This window comes from Protopterus annectens, chromosome 2.part0 (genome assembly GCF_019279795.1).
Source record: "Protopterus annectens isolate FY-2018-M chromosome 2.part0, PAN1.0, whole genome shotgun sequence".
Classification (NCBI taxonomy): domain Eukaryota; kingdom Metazoa; phylum Chordata; order Ceratodontiformes; family Protopteridae; genus Protopterus; species Protopterus annectens.
In genome coordinates this window covers 516,174,943-516,193,724 of record NC_056728.1, presented here as the reverse complement: position 1 = coordinate 516,193,724, position 18,782 = coordinate 516,174,943, and the positions used below count along the sequence as shown (strand labels likewise).

Here is an 18,782-nt window from a genome sequence, read left to right as displayed (position 1 = left end):
ATGCCTATTAGCCAGCATGAAACAACACCTAGTAGCCCCCCCCACCACACACACACACACACACAGAGGAGGCTATTCAACATCAGGCTCCAAACAGGCTTTGTGCCAGATGAATGGAGGACAGTTACAGTAATTTTCCTGCACAGAGCTGGGGAGTTAATGGACCTGGTTAATTATACACCCGTACGTCTTACTAACCTCATCTGTAAGGCAATAGAAAGGATTGTTATGGGATTTTATAAATAAGGACATGTGCGACCTATAAACTCTTGGCCTAAGCCAGTTTGGTTTTGTCATGGGCAGACCCTGCCTACTTAACTTGGTCAGCTTCTTCAGGAAGGTTACTGAAGCAATGGGTGAGGGAAAATTGGTACACAGCACATGTCTAGATTTCACACAGGCATTCAGCACCATCCCAGTTGACAAACTCACCCAGCTAAATGTAGATTCCCGTGTAGATAGCAAACTAGATCATTAATAGAACCCAGGAAATTAATGGTGGGTGATTGGCTTTACCTCCTCCAAAAGACCTGGCACTAGTGGAGTACCCTAGAGCTCAATCCTCTGGCCACTCTCTTTCACATTTACCTCTCAGAGGTCAATGTCAATCTTAAGGGTTTATGGCTGACCAAATCTGGAGGTGACTATAAACTTGTTGACATCAAAAACTCTACAGAAGAGACAAAAATCCTCCAAGAGGGCCTTTCCGAAAGAAATAGTTGGTGTCAAAACCATGACCTAAAACTAAACACCATGAAATGCATAATAGTATCCTTCAGCAAGTATGGCATCAACAACATACCCATGACAATTGATCAATTATGGTCATGGGAACCTATATAGACAATGAGCTGTCAAGTGATCACAATGTATGCACTTTTTGTAAGAAAGTATTTTTCTACTGGACAGCATATTAGTAAGAGTATGGTGTCCAGGTTAAGGTGTGTAATCATTCCACTGTAATTGGCACTTATTAGACCAATCATTGAGCATAACTTCCCCTTCATTATGTACCTGTCCAAATACTTGATACAAGAAAATCAAAGGCCTAAATCATAAAAGCTACATTGACCATGGGAGGGAGGGTGGCCTAATGGTTAAGGTGTTTGCCTTACAAACACAAGGTGCAAGGTTCGAGTCTCACAAGGGATAATTGGCTAGGCTTAAAATGGCTCGCAAGGGCAGTTAGCTTAGTACTAATCTATGAACCTATGACCATCTAAAATCCCTGTCCCTCTTCTCAGTATCTTAAAGGCTACTGAGGGGCAATCTCTGCCTAACTTTCAGAAACTCAGCCAACTACACCCTTTCTAACCTACTGTACGCCTGCAAGTCCATTTAAGACATATGCACATGCTCAAGAAATCTTAGTCTCTTCTGCAGTGTAAATGGAACATATTGGATGGATAGATATGTATCATAACAAATACAACTTCTATGGAATTGTTTTCCTCTCCACATAAAGAAGTACATCTCTTATTCTATTCCAGTGTAATCTGGACAAATGGATTGGAATTCACAAGTTCACCCATGGCTTGTCACTTTTGTCCCTTATGGATAGAGGTAAAATGTAAATGCCTGGCTCCTTGGTGTTCATATATAAAATTCAAGGGGCCTAGGTTATTATTACTTATAATACAAGGGCTAAACACTGCTTGGGAAAGCATGACAAAGCATCTAAGGATCCTAGTGGATCAATAGCATAGTAAGTACTTATGAACCTTTGGACAGGGGTGTCAGGAAAAAATCCCCAAGATCAAGGGTTTAATGCAGGGCAAGGCTTCTTGCAAAAGTACTTTATTCTTGTAACAGATAATCTTTTAGGTCAGTTGTATAGATAGTGAGTTGTAGCCAGGGCTAGCCTTGAACCTTGATGGAGTCGCACATTCTGGAAATTACTTGAGCTATTCTGACTACCTGGCTTGACCCACACGTTTCTGTCATTCAAACAGTCTTTTATTCATGCAACAGTATTCTTGAAAATATTTACAGCATCAAAGCCCTACTCAGATTGATAAAAAAATGACATCTGCTTGGCAGCCAGATTCGTTAGCAGTAACCTCATAATCTCAGCAGTTTAGAATTCTAGATACAGCCAACTGAACCTTTTTTTAAAGCAAAGGTGCAGTCTCTTCATTTCCACTAATTTGGATCTGTTGTATTACTAGATCTCTGATTATTTTTTATTATCTTTTTTGAAAAGCAGCATAACAAACAGTGGTCTGTAAAAACTGTCTTTGTTTTTTTCCACTGCCCCTTGCCCTTATATATACTTAGGTCATTATTTCTTCCTTCCACTTGGAAATTATTGGTTGGTGCTAAAAAGGAATGTTATAAAAACAGGTAATGAGTTCTATAAATGCCCTTGATTTACTGATAACGTATCAGGGCCATTAGCTTTATTCACCTTTAGTCTCATTAAGTTTTATATCATGTGGCCTAGTACAAAGTCTTCATCAGTTTCTCTAATTCAAGTTTATTTTCCTTATTATTCATTTTAACTGGGGACCAGCGTTTGAGACTTTGAAGATTCACTCCATAGTTCAGTAAGTAGCTTGTCTGTCTAAAGAGATCTAATTACTGTCTTCTTATTTTGATCTTTATTAGAAGACCAGAGTATTTTTTTCTTCTTCCTGGTGCCAGCAGTTGTCTTTAGTTCTTTCTTATCCTTATTTGAAGTTATTCTATCTCTCACTTGTCAGTAGAGGGTGTCACTTTTCCTTTCCTCTATTTATACATACTAATCGCTTTATTTTTAAGGACCTTAGTTTTCTTACTAATTCTTCAACTGTGTTTCTTCATTTTATTGCCACAAAGAATGAACAAACAGGGAAAGTGGATATAACCACAGTCTACTAGTAACCAGAAAAATCCACCGAAAATAAAGGCTTGCAACTCCAGAAAGGAAGACCAGAAATAAACCATGAACTGTAAGCCATGCAAAATGTTTTATTTAAGCTACAGAACTTCTTTATTAGCTTTTTGTCCAGCACCAAGGAATCAATTAAAGATGGGAACCAATAGGCAACTAAACTGAAGTAAAATACAATAAAATTCCCTTAAAGAGGAACCAGAAAGTTGTATGCAATACATTACATAAAAATAACTTATTTTTCCACTTTTAGTGTACAGTGTGCATATTGAACCTCTTAAAAAACGTCAACTGCCCCACAATTGTAATTACTTGAAACAAACATTAAAACCAAAATTATTCATTTAAAAAAAAATTATAAAGTAATAAAATGTGAGTCTGACCATTAGAGAAACTTAGAATATTCATAAACATTTATATGTCCACAGTTTGTTATATCTTTTACGTATTGGTCTAAAATACCTATGTAAACTAAATAAAAATTCTCATATGATTGTAGTTTTTATTAAAAATTAATAAATGTAATATATACATTTTATAACTTAAGTGCCTTTTGTTTTTGTGATGGGAGTAAAGAGAAAGATTAATTTAGGCCCGGCGTGTGGTTGGTATTCAACCTCAGTTGCCACATTAATTCTTTCATTTCAATTTTATCCTTCCAAGCTTCTCCCCTGGGGTTCAGAGGAATTTGTTTTAAAATGCTGAAATAAAAAAAACTTTTAAAATCAAAACACTCTACTGAGTGTTTATACAAAGCATTGTTCATGTTACATTTTGACCTGTCACAATAGTGTTCATAGATTCGCTTTTTGAGTTTTCGCTCATTTTTTCCTACATAGAATGTTGTACAAGTCAAATACATAGCTAAATAACTAACCCCCTACTGAGACAGTTGCCTTCTGGGGGGGGGGGGGATAAACCACAAATTTCAAACTGTTGTTAACATAATAGGATTGGATTCTAAAATTTATTTACATTGACTACAACAACCACATTTCTTAGTTTTTGTTTGGGATGTACCACCTAAAATTGTGTCCTTGATAATTTCAACAATGTTCTTAATGTCATTTGCTCTCTTATAAATAAAGGCAAGTTTGTTTCCCACAATGTTTTGTAACTTACTGTCACTGGTCAAAATACATCAGAATTTATTCAATATATACTTGACAATATTGGAACATTAATTGTACTGTACAATGAGGGGTCTTTTGTGTGGAAAATTTACTGGCTTATCAATCCTTATTTTACTATTGTTGTAAAGTTGTTTATCAGTTGTTAACTCTAAAGCTTTTAAGTATTCCGTGTCATCCCCACTATTGGTCTGGTTTCATCTCAGATTATATAAACTGTTTAAATTATTTGAATTGTTTACATTGTTTAAACCAACACCAAGAATGGGAACACATTTCACTCCCCATCCATTAAAAATCTCATCACTGATGGCCCATATCAAATGCTGAGGGTATTCCCTCTCCAAAAATATTTTCTCAAGATTAGACCGATCCGTATCAAATGCCTTCTTGTGTGATGTCATATGAGCCAACCTAGCAAGTTGTCCTTTTGCAAGGTTTTTCTTTTGGGGGAATGGGTGTTAACTTTTAAAATATAAATAACTGTTGAAAAATGTGTGTTTTTTAAATATTAAAAATTGAAATGAAAGAATTAAGGTATTTTAAACTAATAAGTAAATAAGGATATAACAAATTGTGGATGTACAAATGTTGACAAATATTTTAAGTTTCACTAAGGTCAGGCTCACATTTTATTACTTTGCAAAATGTTTTTTTAAATCAATTATTTTGGTTTTAATGTTTGTATTGATTATTTCAAGTAATTAAAACTGTGGTGCAGTTTACATTTTCTAAGAGTTTCAATATGTGCATTGTACATTAAAAGTGGAAAAAAAGTATTCTTATATAATGAATTGCATACATCTTTTTGGTTCCCCTTTAAGGGAATTTTATTGTATTTTAATTTAATTTAGTTGCCTATTAGTTCCCATCTTTAATTGATTGTATAAATTATAGTTGTTGTTAAAGAGCAATATATTCTGATGAAGTCCTTTTTCTTTAGTGGTGGACAAAAACTTAATAACGAAGTTCTGTAGCATAAATAAAATGTTTTACATGGTTTACAGTTCGTGGTTGATTTCTGGTCTTCCTTTCTGGCGTTGGCAGCCTTTATCGATGATGTTTTTTTTTTTTTTTTGGTTTCTAGTAGATTTCTTCAATTTATTGCTTACCTTAGTGAGTTTTCTAATTAACCTTTCTATCATTTCTAATAAATTTGTCCTTTCACAACTTCTGAGAATTATGCAGGTCATATTCTCTAAAGATATAAGGAAAACCCAGTCTTGTAATACTAGAAATGTTACAAAGAAATAACCTGTGTTTTTTAACTTAAATGTGAGTTCTGGAGCTTGATTATTATTCAGATCTATCCTTGACCTCAGCAGTTTCAAGTCATTGAATGAAGTACATATTTTCACAAGTTAGCCATCCAAGACATTAAGGCTTTATTATCTGTGGGCCACCATATGATGCCAGACATGATCAGTGCTTAATGTCAGTTATAATAAAATAAATAAAAATAAATAAATAAATAACAATCTGGATAGAAGTGTTTGTTAATGGTAGAGCAGGCCCTTCAATGCAGGAATCTTTTATTCTTCCCATATTGAAGGCATCTCCTCAGTTGTTTCTGGTATAGTTTGTATTAGACTTTGCAAGTGTTTCCAGTTCCTTTGGATCGCTGTAACTGTCTCATGTCTTTTCTTTGTGTATTTCAGACCATTATTTCCACGTGGGTGGTTCTGGACTCCATCAGGTGCCAGCCATTTTCTCTTCTAGGGAGAGCTCGGGGTTGCAAAGAACTGGCTTCCTGGACCTCAGAAAATTACAGAGAAAACTACAGCTTTTTCTCATTTGATAAATATGCCAGTGACAATATCCATGGGTTCTCTTGGTCTTCCAGTGAATGGTTCACTTCTAGTTGTTGTAGTTTTATCTCTCTCTCTCTCTCTGCTTTTTATCTCCCCTGCTGCTAGTTTTTTTAGCTTGCCAGATCTCTGGTCTGGAAAGTATTTGCACTTTTCTTCCATCCTTTGTTTAGTAGTCCCATAATTTAGATGCTCTTTTAGGAGAAACAGGGCTCCCTTCAATTCTTGTTGCCATTCATAGTTTTTGGAGTCATGTGTAAAGGAATTTGGACTGCCGCATTCTAGAAATGAGTTTGTGTTCCTGGCCCTTCAGGCTCTTGAGCATCTCCTAAAATTAACAGCTCTAGTAATATGGTATGGCATTCAGGCAGTTGTTGGAAACTTGTACACGCAAGAGAGAATCTGTTCTTACCCACCTTTACAGAGACATGATGGAGAGTTTAGAGTAAGTTGCACAGTTACCAGTGTTTCTGTGTTTGGTTTTAGTTTTACTGGTTACCAGTGTTTCTGGGTAAATTGCACAGTACCGGATCAATACAGTGGTAGCTCTCACCACATGATAGTCAAATATTCTATCTGAATCAGAGCATCAGACAATTGTTGGAGGTTTTGTGATTGAATACAGCACAGGCACATGTTGAGTGTCAGGTCTTGTTGGAAGTTGATCTGGTATAAGTTTATCTTGTTTTCTGTGTTTGTCCTAAAAATGTGTTTCTTGTATGTTCCAGTGATGTTAGTAACTAGTCAGCTGAGTTCTTTACTAAGGCGCTGCTTCTGCTGCTGGGCCCTGAATGTTGAATGCTCCACTAGGTCCTTTATTTAGATCTAAACCTGTTCCTCTTTTTTGCTAGTAGAATAGTAATTATTTCATTCTTAAGATTATTCTTGGTCCCTTTCTATGTACGCCTTAAACAATTTCTGCCAAATTCATCTCAGAGCTAAATGATACTCTACCCTTACATCATAGTGGAAGTACAAAGTCAGTTATAGGCGCAGACTAGCTGTTTACATATTTATATTCAGACTAGCTGTTTACATTTTTATATTACTTACACTATAATATGTTGAGCATCTTATAAAGTTCATTTCCTTTCCTTTCCTGGTTATTTGATTGTGGTTTAGGACTGACCTGTGTAGGGCATGTCAGTATTTTATATGGATATAACTATCGTCCCCCTTTGTTGCAGCAGCTTCATCTCTCTCTTCTTCCACTGCTTAGTTCTTGTGTTGTTGGCATACTATTTCATGTCAGTATTTTAGACTATCCGCATTTTTATGAAAGTATTTTTTCTTATAAAGAATGATGCAGTGTGCATATAAACTGGTTTAACGTCACCTGCAAATTTATTAATGTAGTATTTTATCCCATTTTGTTGCTGTCAAGTCTGCTGCTGTTTTAAGGTAGATGTATTCTAGTATAGTATAAAAGTGCACAATATAAACTGCATATTAAGCTAGACTCACTCCACAGTGATTTATGTGTGGAGTAACAAACTACAGCAAGCAGCTACTCCATTCCCAAGCCCCTTACCTAGGGCCTTGCCAGCTCCCATTCTGCATATGTTATTCGGAACAGAGAGATAGTCCATTGAAGGATCACAAAGGACCAAAATCCAGAAGAATTTGGGTAGACTTACAGAGGACCCTACCCATCCTACAGTCCTAGCCCCACCCAGGCATGACATCATACTGTGGGTGAATACTCCTTAGACTATAAAAATACTATCTTAGTGCTGGGTCTATATTATTTCGTCAAATGGCTATTCAGCGAAAAGCCATTCATCAGTACACCTATTCAGCGAATCCACTCTTCATTGAATGGCAAATTTTAACTAGGGCAAACCAATAGATAGCCACCATTTGGAATTCACCCTTTTCCCCATTGCAGTGCAATTTTGGAGTTGGTATATTTATTTAGGGGTGGTGTGGGTGGGGGGCATAGCCCCCAACCTTTGCAGGTTTTCATTTTTTTTTTTTGTGGTCGCTCAGTTGGCGAACCGCTTGTTTGCCCTACTTAAAATACAGATAACATGAAGCTCACCAAAGCTGTTATCAGAAGTATTAGGCTATTAGATTTAACCTTTAACTATTAACCTTAAAACCTTTATTTATATTGGTGATTACTTGTAATATATACAGTTTAGAACTGCACCTATACGTAGAATATTTGTACCCATGTGTGTGAAAAGGCAGGCCAGATCAAAGCAGACATAGTCAATTTATTTGAAAACCCTTCCCTAGCATGTTCTATCAGGTGTCCTATATCACTTTTTACCATCTACTTCTAGTATCAATACTTCTGGTATCTTAATTAATCAGGAATAAGTTCCAAGTAAGATGCCCACTTTTCAGCCTTATAAATATATCTCTTATTATATAATGGCTGGCCGTTAACATTCAAAAATGGGCACGTTGATTAAACAGTCCAAAAGAAGGAGCCAGCACAACGTGGTAGAGACAGTATTTAATTTCATAAATAGGCAAAAATAGAGACCGGTTTCGGCAATAATAACAATGCCTTCCTCAGTGAACAAAAAAAAAAATAAGAAACATCAAACATATTCCTTACCAGACTACCTAGACTAAAATGTATATATTTTCACTTGTGTGCTACATTAAATTTGAGCACCTTTATTCAAAGTTTTAGTGAGTTTATTGTTTTAAAATGTGCGTTTCTGACTCTGCAGTCAGCAATATCTATATTTATCTCTTATAAATAGACACTTAAACCCTCTCTCAAAGAGTTGGTTGTATAGGTTTAGATTCCTCTATCAGGATAAAAGATCGGGGACCTCTGTCTTAATTTACATAACCAATAAAAATAAGAGGTGGTAGGCTGCTATAGTTGCAGCCTTATTGGAGACCTCTAGTACCTGTACTTTTGGTCAGCTTCAGGTTAAAAATCTTCTCATTCTATCCTGCTGTAGTCGCTTACTGTGGGCCTGCCTTTGCAGCTTTCCTGGAAGTTGGCACACTACTATAGCAGCCCACCTTCCCTTATTTTTTATGGGGGGGGGGTTGCAGCTGTAAGAGAGAGTGCAACAAATTGGGCAAGGAGAACAGCTTAAAAGGGAAACTGTGACAATTAATAGAAGCAGGGGCACAGCAGAATTAATGGAGCTGTCATAGCCAGAGCAGAATTAAAGACATCAGGGCCCTGACAGATTAAATGATTCAGGATTCTTATCGGCATTTATAATTTCTAAGAGCTCCATTGAACTAAAAGGGATCAGGATTGCTAAACAGATTAACTAGGACATGAATCAAAGAGAAATAGTAAAATTGTGAACCTCAGGCTAAACAAATAAAGACAGAAAGAAGATTCATTAATTCTTCAGAGTCTCCAGTCAAATTAGTATAGTAAGGAGATTCAGAAGACTTAAATAAAATGAGAGATCAATAAAAATATTAAAGAACTCAAATGGTCCTGGTAGGTTTAAAAGAATCATAGGGCCAATAAGATTAACAGACTTAGAATCAGAGGGCCAATAAGAGTAACAGACTGGTGAGGTCAGTCAAAAAGGTTGTAGCGAGAATACTGAATCAGGGGCCCTAGTCAAATTAGTAGTCAAGGGTTTATGAGAAATTAATGGAGTTAGGTGATTCAGCAGAGGACACAGTAGAGTTGTCACAATCACAGGGCTCTAACTAGGCTAATAAAATTAAGAAGGCCACTAAATTAAACTAAACATATGGGTCTAGTAGGATTATTTTAGTTGTGGGTTATCAGAATGAATAATATCAGAAAGATTTGTAGTAGTATTAATGGAGTCAGAAGACCCTATCATAATTAACAGAATAAAAGGCAAAATGTAGTAAAAATGTAGATAATGTTATTACAGCAGGATTAGATAAACCATAGAATTCTAACAAGACTGTCAAGAGTCCAGCAACCTGTATCTACTTTAATGAAACCCAAAGCATTTCCTTATGAGAAAATAGTCACCACCTACAGCTGGGTCTGGCTGGTGCACTTGTTTTCACTTAGAAGTAATTTTTCAGTAAAATCAGGGATGCGGTTTAAGTTTAAAAGGACAGTAACGGCAGCACCATCCCTTGGTGTTCTTCATTATCTCTTTTGTTACCTTGTTTAGTTACAACTTAATAGCCCAGATTAGTGCACAGGTATTTTTATAACATTTTGTTAACTGAACTAATCCAAGTAGATTTTACTGTTTGAAATGAAACATTTCGATGTGTATCATGTGTCAAGCAAGTAGCTGGTCTGATCCAAAGACCCTTTTCAGATATAACCTGAGCACAAGGCAACAACAGATGTTTGAAAAGTAGCCAGTAAAAATCTATTGCAGGTTTTACAGCAGTTAACAAAGCATTCATGACAATAGATATCACATGTTTAACAGCAGTTGTAACAAAATGCATGCAGCTGTTCAGAAGTTGGTACACCTTACATTTTTAGTGCAGTATATTTTTGCAGAAGTTATAAATCATTAAGCAATATACAAATACAGTAATTCTCACATCTTACACCTGAATAATTAATCATCATATGGGTGTCTGTTTTGGTGCAGCTATACATGCATGTATTTATTAGGGATGGTATATAATGATATAAAACATAATGCATAATGATATTAATTAATACATAGATTCCTAAGTGTCAAAATACAGACGTGCAAAATATTACATGCACATACATAAAGTAATATATCGCTGACTTTAATATTGCTAACTGCTCTGATAAAGTTCATTGAAGTAGATATGCTTGTATTTACAAAGAAATTAGAGTCCAGTTGAGATTGCCAGGAAATAACCATCATTGAAGTGATAACAGCGTAAGTACCAGGGTAGTTATTTGCATGAAGCTGTTGCGGCCAGTAGCCTTTCCAAGCAGAAGTTGATCTACTGTAAGGGTATTATGTGAACTTTGTCTGAGGTGATAGGAGGTTTATATTAAGCTTATTGGAGACAGAGGAGAAGCACTGGTAATACCGAATTGTAAATTCAATTGTGAGAAGAACAAAAGGGATTCTTGTCTTGGGTAGTCCATTAGCTTTCTGTAGAGTAGAGCAGTTTTGTGGATTTCTTGTATTTCTTGGCGCTCGTCTCTTGAACCTGCAAGTTTGGTTTATGGTGGCTTGGGTATTCTAAGTGTTTGTACTTGAGTATGCCATTACTGAGTGAGAATATTCTACTTGTGGAAAAGGAGCATTCTCTTTACTTTTGATTTGAGAGGATTGTAAAGCAGACATTTACCTGTATGTTCAGTTTCTGGTAATGTACTTCATATAGGGAATGAAACAGTGAAATAGCAGAAATATGTATAACTTCATGTAGCAAACTGATGACTTGTTAAATATTTGGTATCATTTATCGCCCTGCTGTAGCCTGAATACCTGAATAGATGGTATTATCTTGCCTTATTAACACAGCACTTCGATAACTAAAGCAGGAGACATGTGAGGGATATGTGCACGGATTAACCTGTGCATTCTTTCAAGAATTACCAAAAAAAAAAAAAAAAAAAAAAAAAAGAATTGTCAAAGGTAGGCACAGTAGAAGCAGGGAAACTGAGTATAATAGTAATGCCGGTCAATGACTTGAAGTGTTTTAGAGAACCATTAAGAAAATATTAAAACAAAATAATCAAAATAATCTGGTCATAGAGCGCGGTGGTGGTGCTGCGGTAGCATTGTCGCCTCACAGTAAGACGCTCTCCCGTTCTATTCTCAGCTAGAGCGTCTTTTGCGTGGAGACATGCGTGAATGGGCGTACCTTCGTTGAAGGTTGTGCGTCAGGCCTGGCAAGCCGGTACGTAAAAATCAACTGCCAATCATTAGCGGACCGGAGGTCCGCTGTGGTGAACCCTAACCGGGAAAAGCTGAAAGACACAGAATCAAAATAATCTGGTCATGTCTAAAACAGCCTCTTGAAAAGAAGGACCCCAGTAACTGAAGGCTTTGCTAGTGCCCAAAATCATCTAATGCTGGCATAATGCTGTATTGCACCATACAGGTATAACTCAAGTGCATATGCAGGTTTTAAGAATTTCAACTACTCCAAGATAAACAAAAGTGTTGCCCAGGATGAAGGAAGGGTGGGGCAAACTTCCCATATCCCCGACCTCCTTTTTATGCCTATATTTAGTGTACCAGCCTTCAAGATTACAAAGCTCTAGGGAAAATTATGAGTAGTTATATAAACTGCTTAACCATGTTTTCAACAGTATAAGAGAGATTTGCGAGATCCACATAAAGTTCATCAGGAAAATAAAAGAAGTTATGATATTCTTGGTTGGGGATGCACCATCATTATTAGAGAGTATTGCTGATAACACTCAATGTCAACACTTGGTAACATTCAAGTTTTTATGCACTTGTATGTAAATTACTATTTTATTGGTAAAAATATCAGGGATCTGCCTGTCTGTCTCTGCAGTAGTACTTTAATAATCTACACTGCTTTTGCAGAAAAGTTTACCATTTATCATATGTCCTTTTTGCAAAGAAGATTTTGTTTCTTTGTTTTTTCTTTAACCTCACTGTAGCCTCCTATTTTATGACAGAATTGATACTCAGTTTGCAAAATCAGCATAAAGGAAATTATTAAAGTAAAAGCTTCTATTGCAACTTGCTCTTTGCAAAAGAGATAGCACTACTTGTTTTCTCTCCACAGGAAGTGTTTAATCTCTAACATGTGCCTATGTAAGGCCAACAAATGTTTTGACTTCCAGCGTTAAATAAGACTAGGTGTGATCATTAACCAGTGTGTGTGTGTGTGTGTGTGTGTGTGTGTGTGTGTGTGTGTGTGTGTGTGTGTGTGTGTGTGTGTGTGTGTGTGTGCATGCACACGTGCATTTGTGTTTCTGGTATGTTGTGTGTGTCTGCATGTGTGTGTGTGCATATGCGTGTGTGTGTGTGTGTGTGTGTGTGTGTGTGTGTGTGTGTGTGTGTGTATTTCTGTTGTATGTGTGTTTAAGTAGTAAATAATAAATGAAGTGTAAACTGTTAAGATGAAGTTCATTCAAGCTATGCAACAATGTTTACTGAAATTATTTAAAAATGTTCATGCTTATTTTAAAGCTAGTAAACAGTTGTAGATATATTGTGCTGCACTGTTTAATTGATATTTCATTTATTTCATAAACTGCCAGTGTTTGGAAGGAAATTGCTGGTACTTTTTTAGAAGTAGTCTTTTCCATCTGAAGAGTTGGTGTTATATTCAGAGATGCAGTTCTGGAGAAAACCATAGTTATCACAATCAGTTTGAAAGAACATGGTACTTGTATACACCTTTATTTAGGGCATAACATACATGGACACACGGAACATCAAGATGCATCTCCAGGCAGAAGATCTTTGATCTACATTATGTCTGTGGGAAGAACTCAGTGGAGTGGCTTGTTGTTTCTGTTGACTTCTGTACCGTTCATCAGTGCAACCTCAGTAGTGATGCTAAATCTTCATACTTTTTATATTTAACAGATTCAATTCTATTGTTTTCGCATTTTTTTTTGGTAGATGAAATGGCATTGAACTGTAACCTTTTTCTAAAGATGTTGGACATGTTTTGCTGCTCCATTTTCACCACCAGCGTGTAAATTTGTGATACATTTGGTATTCATTTCATTTGATCTAGAGCATAAGCAAACTGACTGTTTTATGAAATAATGCAGCTTAACGTCATGTATTGTGTGTCACAGTAATTAAATTCCGTGGACTCTTTTCTGCATATCATCAATTTGCTTTTATTCATGTTTCTTCTAGTGTCGCTTTGAGCTTACTTGTGTTTTTTCTTTCCTTTTCTTCATGCTGTCGTTTAGAGCCCTACAGAGAGACAACTATGGGAGTAAAACTAAACATTGCATATCAAATGTAATTTTCTTTTAGTTCACTTTCTTAACATAAATAGCTGATATAGTGATTATGTACAGGCAATCATTACAGTTTAAGCGTAGTACACAAAAGATAAATTAGATATTTATATATATTTATATTTGTAGAAACACATTTATAGTTATATATGCAGGGGTCACATTGAGTATGTTGTAACATACTTTACGTTTTAACCAGTTTTAGCCTTCTTTGAAGTATGGCGATAAAAAAGACTGACATGGAGTCAGGTAATGCTTTTGGTTTTAGGATATGTACACATGCACACTGAGAGAGAGAGACACACACACACACACACACACACACACACACACACACACACACACACACACACACACACACACACACACCCACAAAAATGCATACATTTTTATACAGACATAGATATAACTCCACCGTGGTGCTAAGAAAAGCTCTATCCTAAGTATACATTTTTAATCACAATAGTTAACTGCTAACCATAACATGTAAATGTAAAAGCAGCTTTTAAAAACCAATACAGTTCCTTCATCAAAATTCATTATCCTAGCTCCATTTAGAATTGTAAGGGTTTTAGGACAATAATGTGACCACTGTATATATTTAGATTAAGGACAGATAGACATTTATTTAAGAAACTGAATAAAAAATATAGTTTGCTGATATACTGCACAAATTGTAAAGTTATTTACCCAAGTAACTTGCACTTAATAAGAGTTAATCTTGAACTTTATTTTCTTGAACTACATCCATGGTTTAACAATGCATCATGTTTCATTGTCTCAGCCATTACTCACATGCGTGTTGTTTAAGCCTTGTTTGTTTCATAACTGCAATTCATGTATTTTGTGTTTTTTTTTCTCATGCATGATGCCATAAGGTTATATGCACATGGGTGTGCACTGGGTCACAGTGATATCAGTGCTGAATTCAACTTGACATGTCCATGAAGTCACTGACCCAGTTTCAACAAGTAAACAAATATGGCAGTTTCATATTGCCTACTATCTGTGTTAAGATTTATAAATTACTTCTGCAGAGGATTTCCAGACCTCTGCAAACATAATGAAAGCTGACAGCATTATTACTTAGTATTTCTAATATGCAGATGCATTGTATACTGGCCTGTAGAATATTACATCACCAAAAAAGGAGCAGTTATAGAACTTTCACTTCTTACGGTTGCAATAAAGCTGTGCGAACACAGTGCTTTATAAAGTAGAGATGTGTTCCAGCACTTTCCACATGCGACCTTCCTTGTGCATAGCAACAATGACATAGCCATTATACTATTAAACAGAAACAGACTCAACAATGTACTAGCAATTAAATGTTTTCTTACACTCATTGCAAGATAGTAATCATTACTGCTGTTACTCTAGTGTGAGAATATTTTGCCAGGAAATATGTAGTTACCATGTAACTACAAATATAGAGTTTTTAGTCAGTTGCCAGCTAATGTATTTAGTTGCAGTTGCATCTCATGATGTTTTTTGGTTAATTGCAATGCCTGAAGGTCACATTTTCAAATTAACTGCATAAAGTCAAGTGGGCATTCTCACACATAAACCACTTTTAAAAGTTCTTCTGAGACTCTTGATGTGATTAATGTACCCAAATGTCTGCACGGCAGCAGGATTGAAAGATACAAATGTGTGCACATTATATGTAACTGTAGCCTAAAATCCACTTTAAATTACTCCATATGCCAGGCAATTTATGGTTATCACTATAATTTGTTAATTTGCTGGCTGATGTAAAAGTAGAATTATGAACGCTAATGTAGAGTTTAAGATCTTAAAACAGATGTAATCCAAGTGAATTATTCCCATTTAGAGCTATTAGTTTAGCTGGGCAGATAGCAGAACTAACCTTTATATGCTAGGGTCTTGGACAATATGGCTAAGGCAAGCTTTATCTAATCAAAAATCAGTAAAAATGCTGTACATTAAGTCCGTCATGATTTAACTATAAAAAAAAATAAAATTCTGATTGGTGTGTCTGTTTTGATGATTGATATTAATAGAGTTGTTGTTACTCCTGCAGCTTGTTGTTTATCTTCCTGTATCCTTCCCACCTTAGAATTCAGTGGAGAAGAAAGCAAAACTGTATCCTAAGTAATGGAACAGACAGTGCAGCAAAATAAGTAAATAATTAAATGATAACATAAAATTTACAAAAATGGTGATCCCTGCTTTTAATTAGCAAATAAAAAAATATTGGTTGTCTGAAATAAAAGTTTAAAACTGTGGTTTGAGACTAGCCACGTTTTGTCTCTTCTACTACCAGATAAAGAACTATATTTATGTTATTTAGTTTCATGTTGCCATGTTTATTTTTGTAGTTGAAATGCTCTGAAAATAAAATCTAGTGTTTCTGGAAGGGTTTTCTTATGCATTAAAGTTTTGTTACTAAAATGTTTAGTATTTAAATTCTTGCTGATACACTTTCTGGAGTCTGTTCGTTGTTAATCCTACTTTTTAATGTGTTTTGCAGAGGGGCTACTGAACAATGCCAGGGATACAAGTGTCATGGATACTCTACCGCTGAATGGTAACCATGGAAATAGTTACAGCTTAGCCAGCGGTGAGTACCTTAGTGACTGTGTGCAAATCATTGAACGTGGCTACAATCACAATGAGACTGCCTTAGAAAAGAAGATTTTGAAGGAATTGACCTCCAATTATATCCCTTCTTACTTGAATAACCATGAGCGCTCCAATGAACAGAACAAGAACCTGATGAACAGACTTGTAAACGACCTTGGTGGTGGGAGTGAGGATGATGCCATTGTACTGGATGATGCCTCTTCCTTTAACCATGAGGAGAGTTTGGGCCTTGAACTTATCCGAGAGGAGTCTAATGCACCCTTGCTACCACCACGAGCTCATTCCACAGAGAACCATCAGCCCCACCATTTTTCCCGGAGGCGGATTCCACAAGAAAATAGTGAGAGCTTTTTCCCTTTACTAACCAATGAGCACACAGAAGACCTGCAGTCTCCCAACAGGGATTCCCTTTATACCAGTATGCCGACACTTGCTGGCTTGCCAGTCACAGATGGTGCCACAGCTAATAACCAAACTGAACCCCAACCAGCAAAAAGTGGTGATGCAGATGATGTTTACTATAAAAGCATGCCAAATTTAGGTTCAAGAAACCACGGCCATCAGCTACACACTTACTATCAACTAGGCCGTGGCAGCAGTGATGGCTTTATAGTTCCACCAAACAAAGATGGTGCTCCAACAGAAGAAAGCTTGAAAGGACCTTCTCACTTGGTCACAAGCCTATAGAAATCAACAAAACTAACACTTTTGGTTTCCTGTTCAACAATAAGCAGGTGGTAATATTCTGTGTATTCTTCAGTGTTGATGCTGTTCTAAAAAAAGCGAAACTCTGTGACTGTTTTACAAACTTTTTTTAGGCCAGCCCTGGAGAATACTGTATAGATTTGTGTCCCCCTCTGTGGACCAGCTGACTCATAGATGCTGAAAGGATATGAAAGGGATATAAATGAACAAGGCACCCTGTGTTGCTTCCTTCAGTGATGTCAAGTTTTCACATACTACTGGGGTTCATGACAGTCAGGGACCTAACATTCAAGGCCAATGTGTCTGAAACCTATTGCATATGGTTTTGAGTGCCACAGAAATACTGCTTTTAATATAAATTTCCGCATTACTTGTCGGCATTTGGTCATTTGCAACTCACTTTACCAACAGTGCATTTAGCTACAATGCAGAAGAAATCTGTTGTTAAAATGGAAAGGAACTCTTAAGGTCATATGCTAAATGTACATTTTATGTTTTGATGTAACACCTGAAGAACTAACAGCAGACATTTTGAACAGTTTCTATGTAGTATGCAGATACTAGCACTGCACATTAGTATGCTTTTTGTTCCTCCAGAACTTGCGTCCCTGTTTATGTAGTGCAAAACAAAACAGAACTTTTTTTTTTCTGTTGTGCTGGTCTTGCAACTTTTTGTCTGATGGAGCAAGGCTTTCATTAATCTTTTTCTGACCAGTGTTTTTGCCCTTAAATATTCCTATAGGACATATACACACATACTTTATGAAAATAATTTCTGGTATTGTGGTCACAGATTGTTTACAAGGCTTGCTTTAGTTCTTATCCCACATAATCTATATTTTAAGTCTGTACTATTTTGCCAACAAAAAAATGTCCCAGGTAAAGTGGGGCATCTTTTGTTTACCGTGCACAGTGATATTATACACATATATATAAAATATACCTGACACCCATTACATTTGGCAAGTAATTATTCCCAGGATGGCAGGTGCAGGTGTAGAAAAGTGTTTCTGCATGATGTTGAGGCCCCCCAAATTGAAGTGCAATGAAAGAAAATATGTTTTTTTACCTTAAGAAATATTAACTTTAAATCAATTTGTAGCAGAAGCTGTTATATAAAGATGGAAAACCACCATCTTTAAAAGGGCTGAGACAGAAAAAAGTTACCAGCAAGTTTGTTTGCCTCATTTGGTATGCTTGAAAAGTGCTGCTCAAGAGATGAAAAACATCCCAAAGGAAACAGCTGATCTCCTACATGTGCACACACAAGCAGCATTTACCCATGATGCTCAGTCTGATCAGCACAATAGGCACTTGTACTGTGGTGGTTATAAAAAAGACATTAAAATGAAAACTCTTTTGAAGTGTCTGGAGTATGTGTCTCAGTTCTTTTATTTTTCCCCTTACAGGAACTTTATTTATTTGACATGAGCTATGGTAATGTAGGCTTTCAGATCACAAGGATGTTAACAGCACAGAATTTTTTTTTAATTTATGATCCATTTTGTATGGTTTCAAAAGACAAATGACCTCATTACTAATATTTGTTGTAAAAATGGACCTTGTTTGCCAACCAATAAATGACTGATTAAGATACAGAAGTGTACTCAGTTAAGATTTTTCTTTGTTAATCTCTGTTTTTTAGCATGGTGTTTCAACATAGTAAAATGTTTACTAAATATACATTTATAGTCAGTAATAAAATGTTTACTAAATACACATTTACAGTCAGTTGTTCAGTCAAAGTATATACAAATGTACACACACACACACACACACACACACACACACACACACACACACACACGTGCACTCACACACACACA

The 18,782-nt window shown here is 36.1% G+C and overlaps 1 protein-coding gene across 15 annotated transcripts in view; it reads left to right on the top strand.

Annotated features, from left to right (window-relative positions):
• ADGRL3 (adhesion G protein-coupled receptor L3) overlaps positions 1-18,552 on the top strand; it is a 3,684,852-nt gene extending 3,666,300 nt beyond the window's left edge. For 13 of the 15 annotated variants that reach the window (XM_044060915.1, XM_044060918.1, XM_044060917.1 and 10 more), the window contains one exon: positions 16,139-18,552. In XM_044060915.1, the coding sequence (XP_043916850.1) occupies positions 16,139-16,938 (800 nt within the window). In that variant the 3' untranslated portion in view covers positions 16,939-18,552. Of the gene's footprint in view, positions 1-13,593; positions 13,646-16,138 lie in introns of all 15 variants that reach the window. The other 2 variants (XM_044060924.1, XM_044060923.1) reach the window with 1 other exon arrangement.
• The last annotated feature ends 230 nt before the right edge of the window (positions 18,553-18,782 follow it).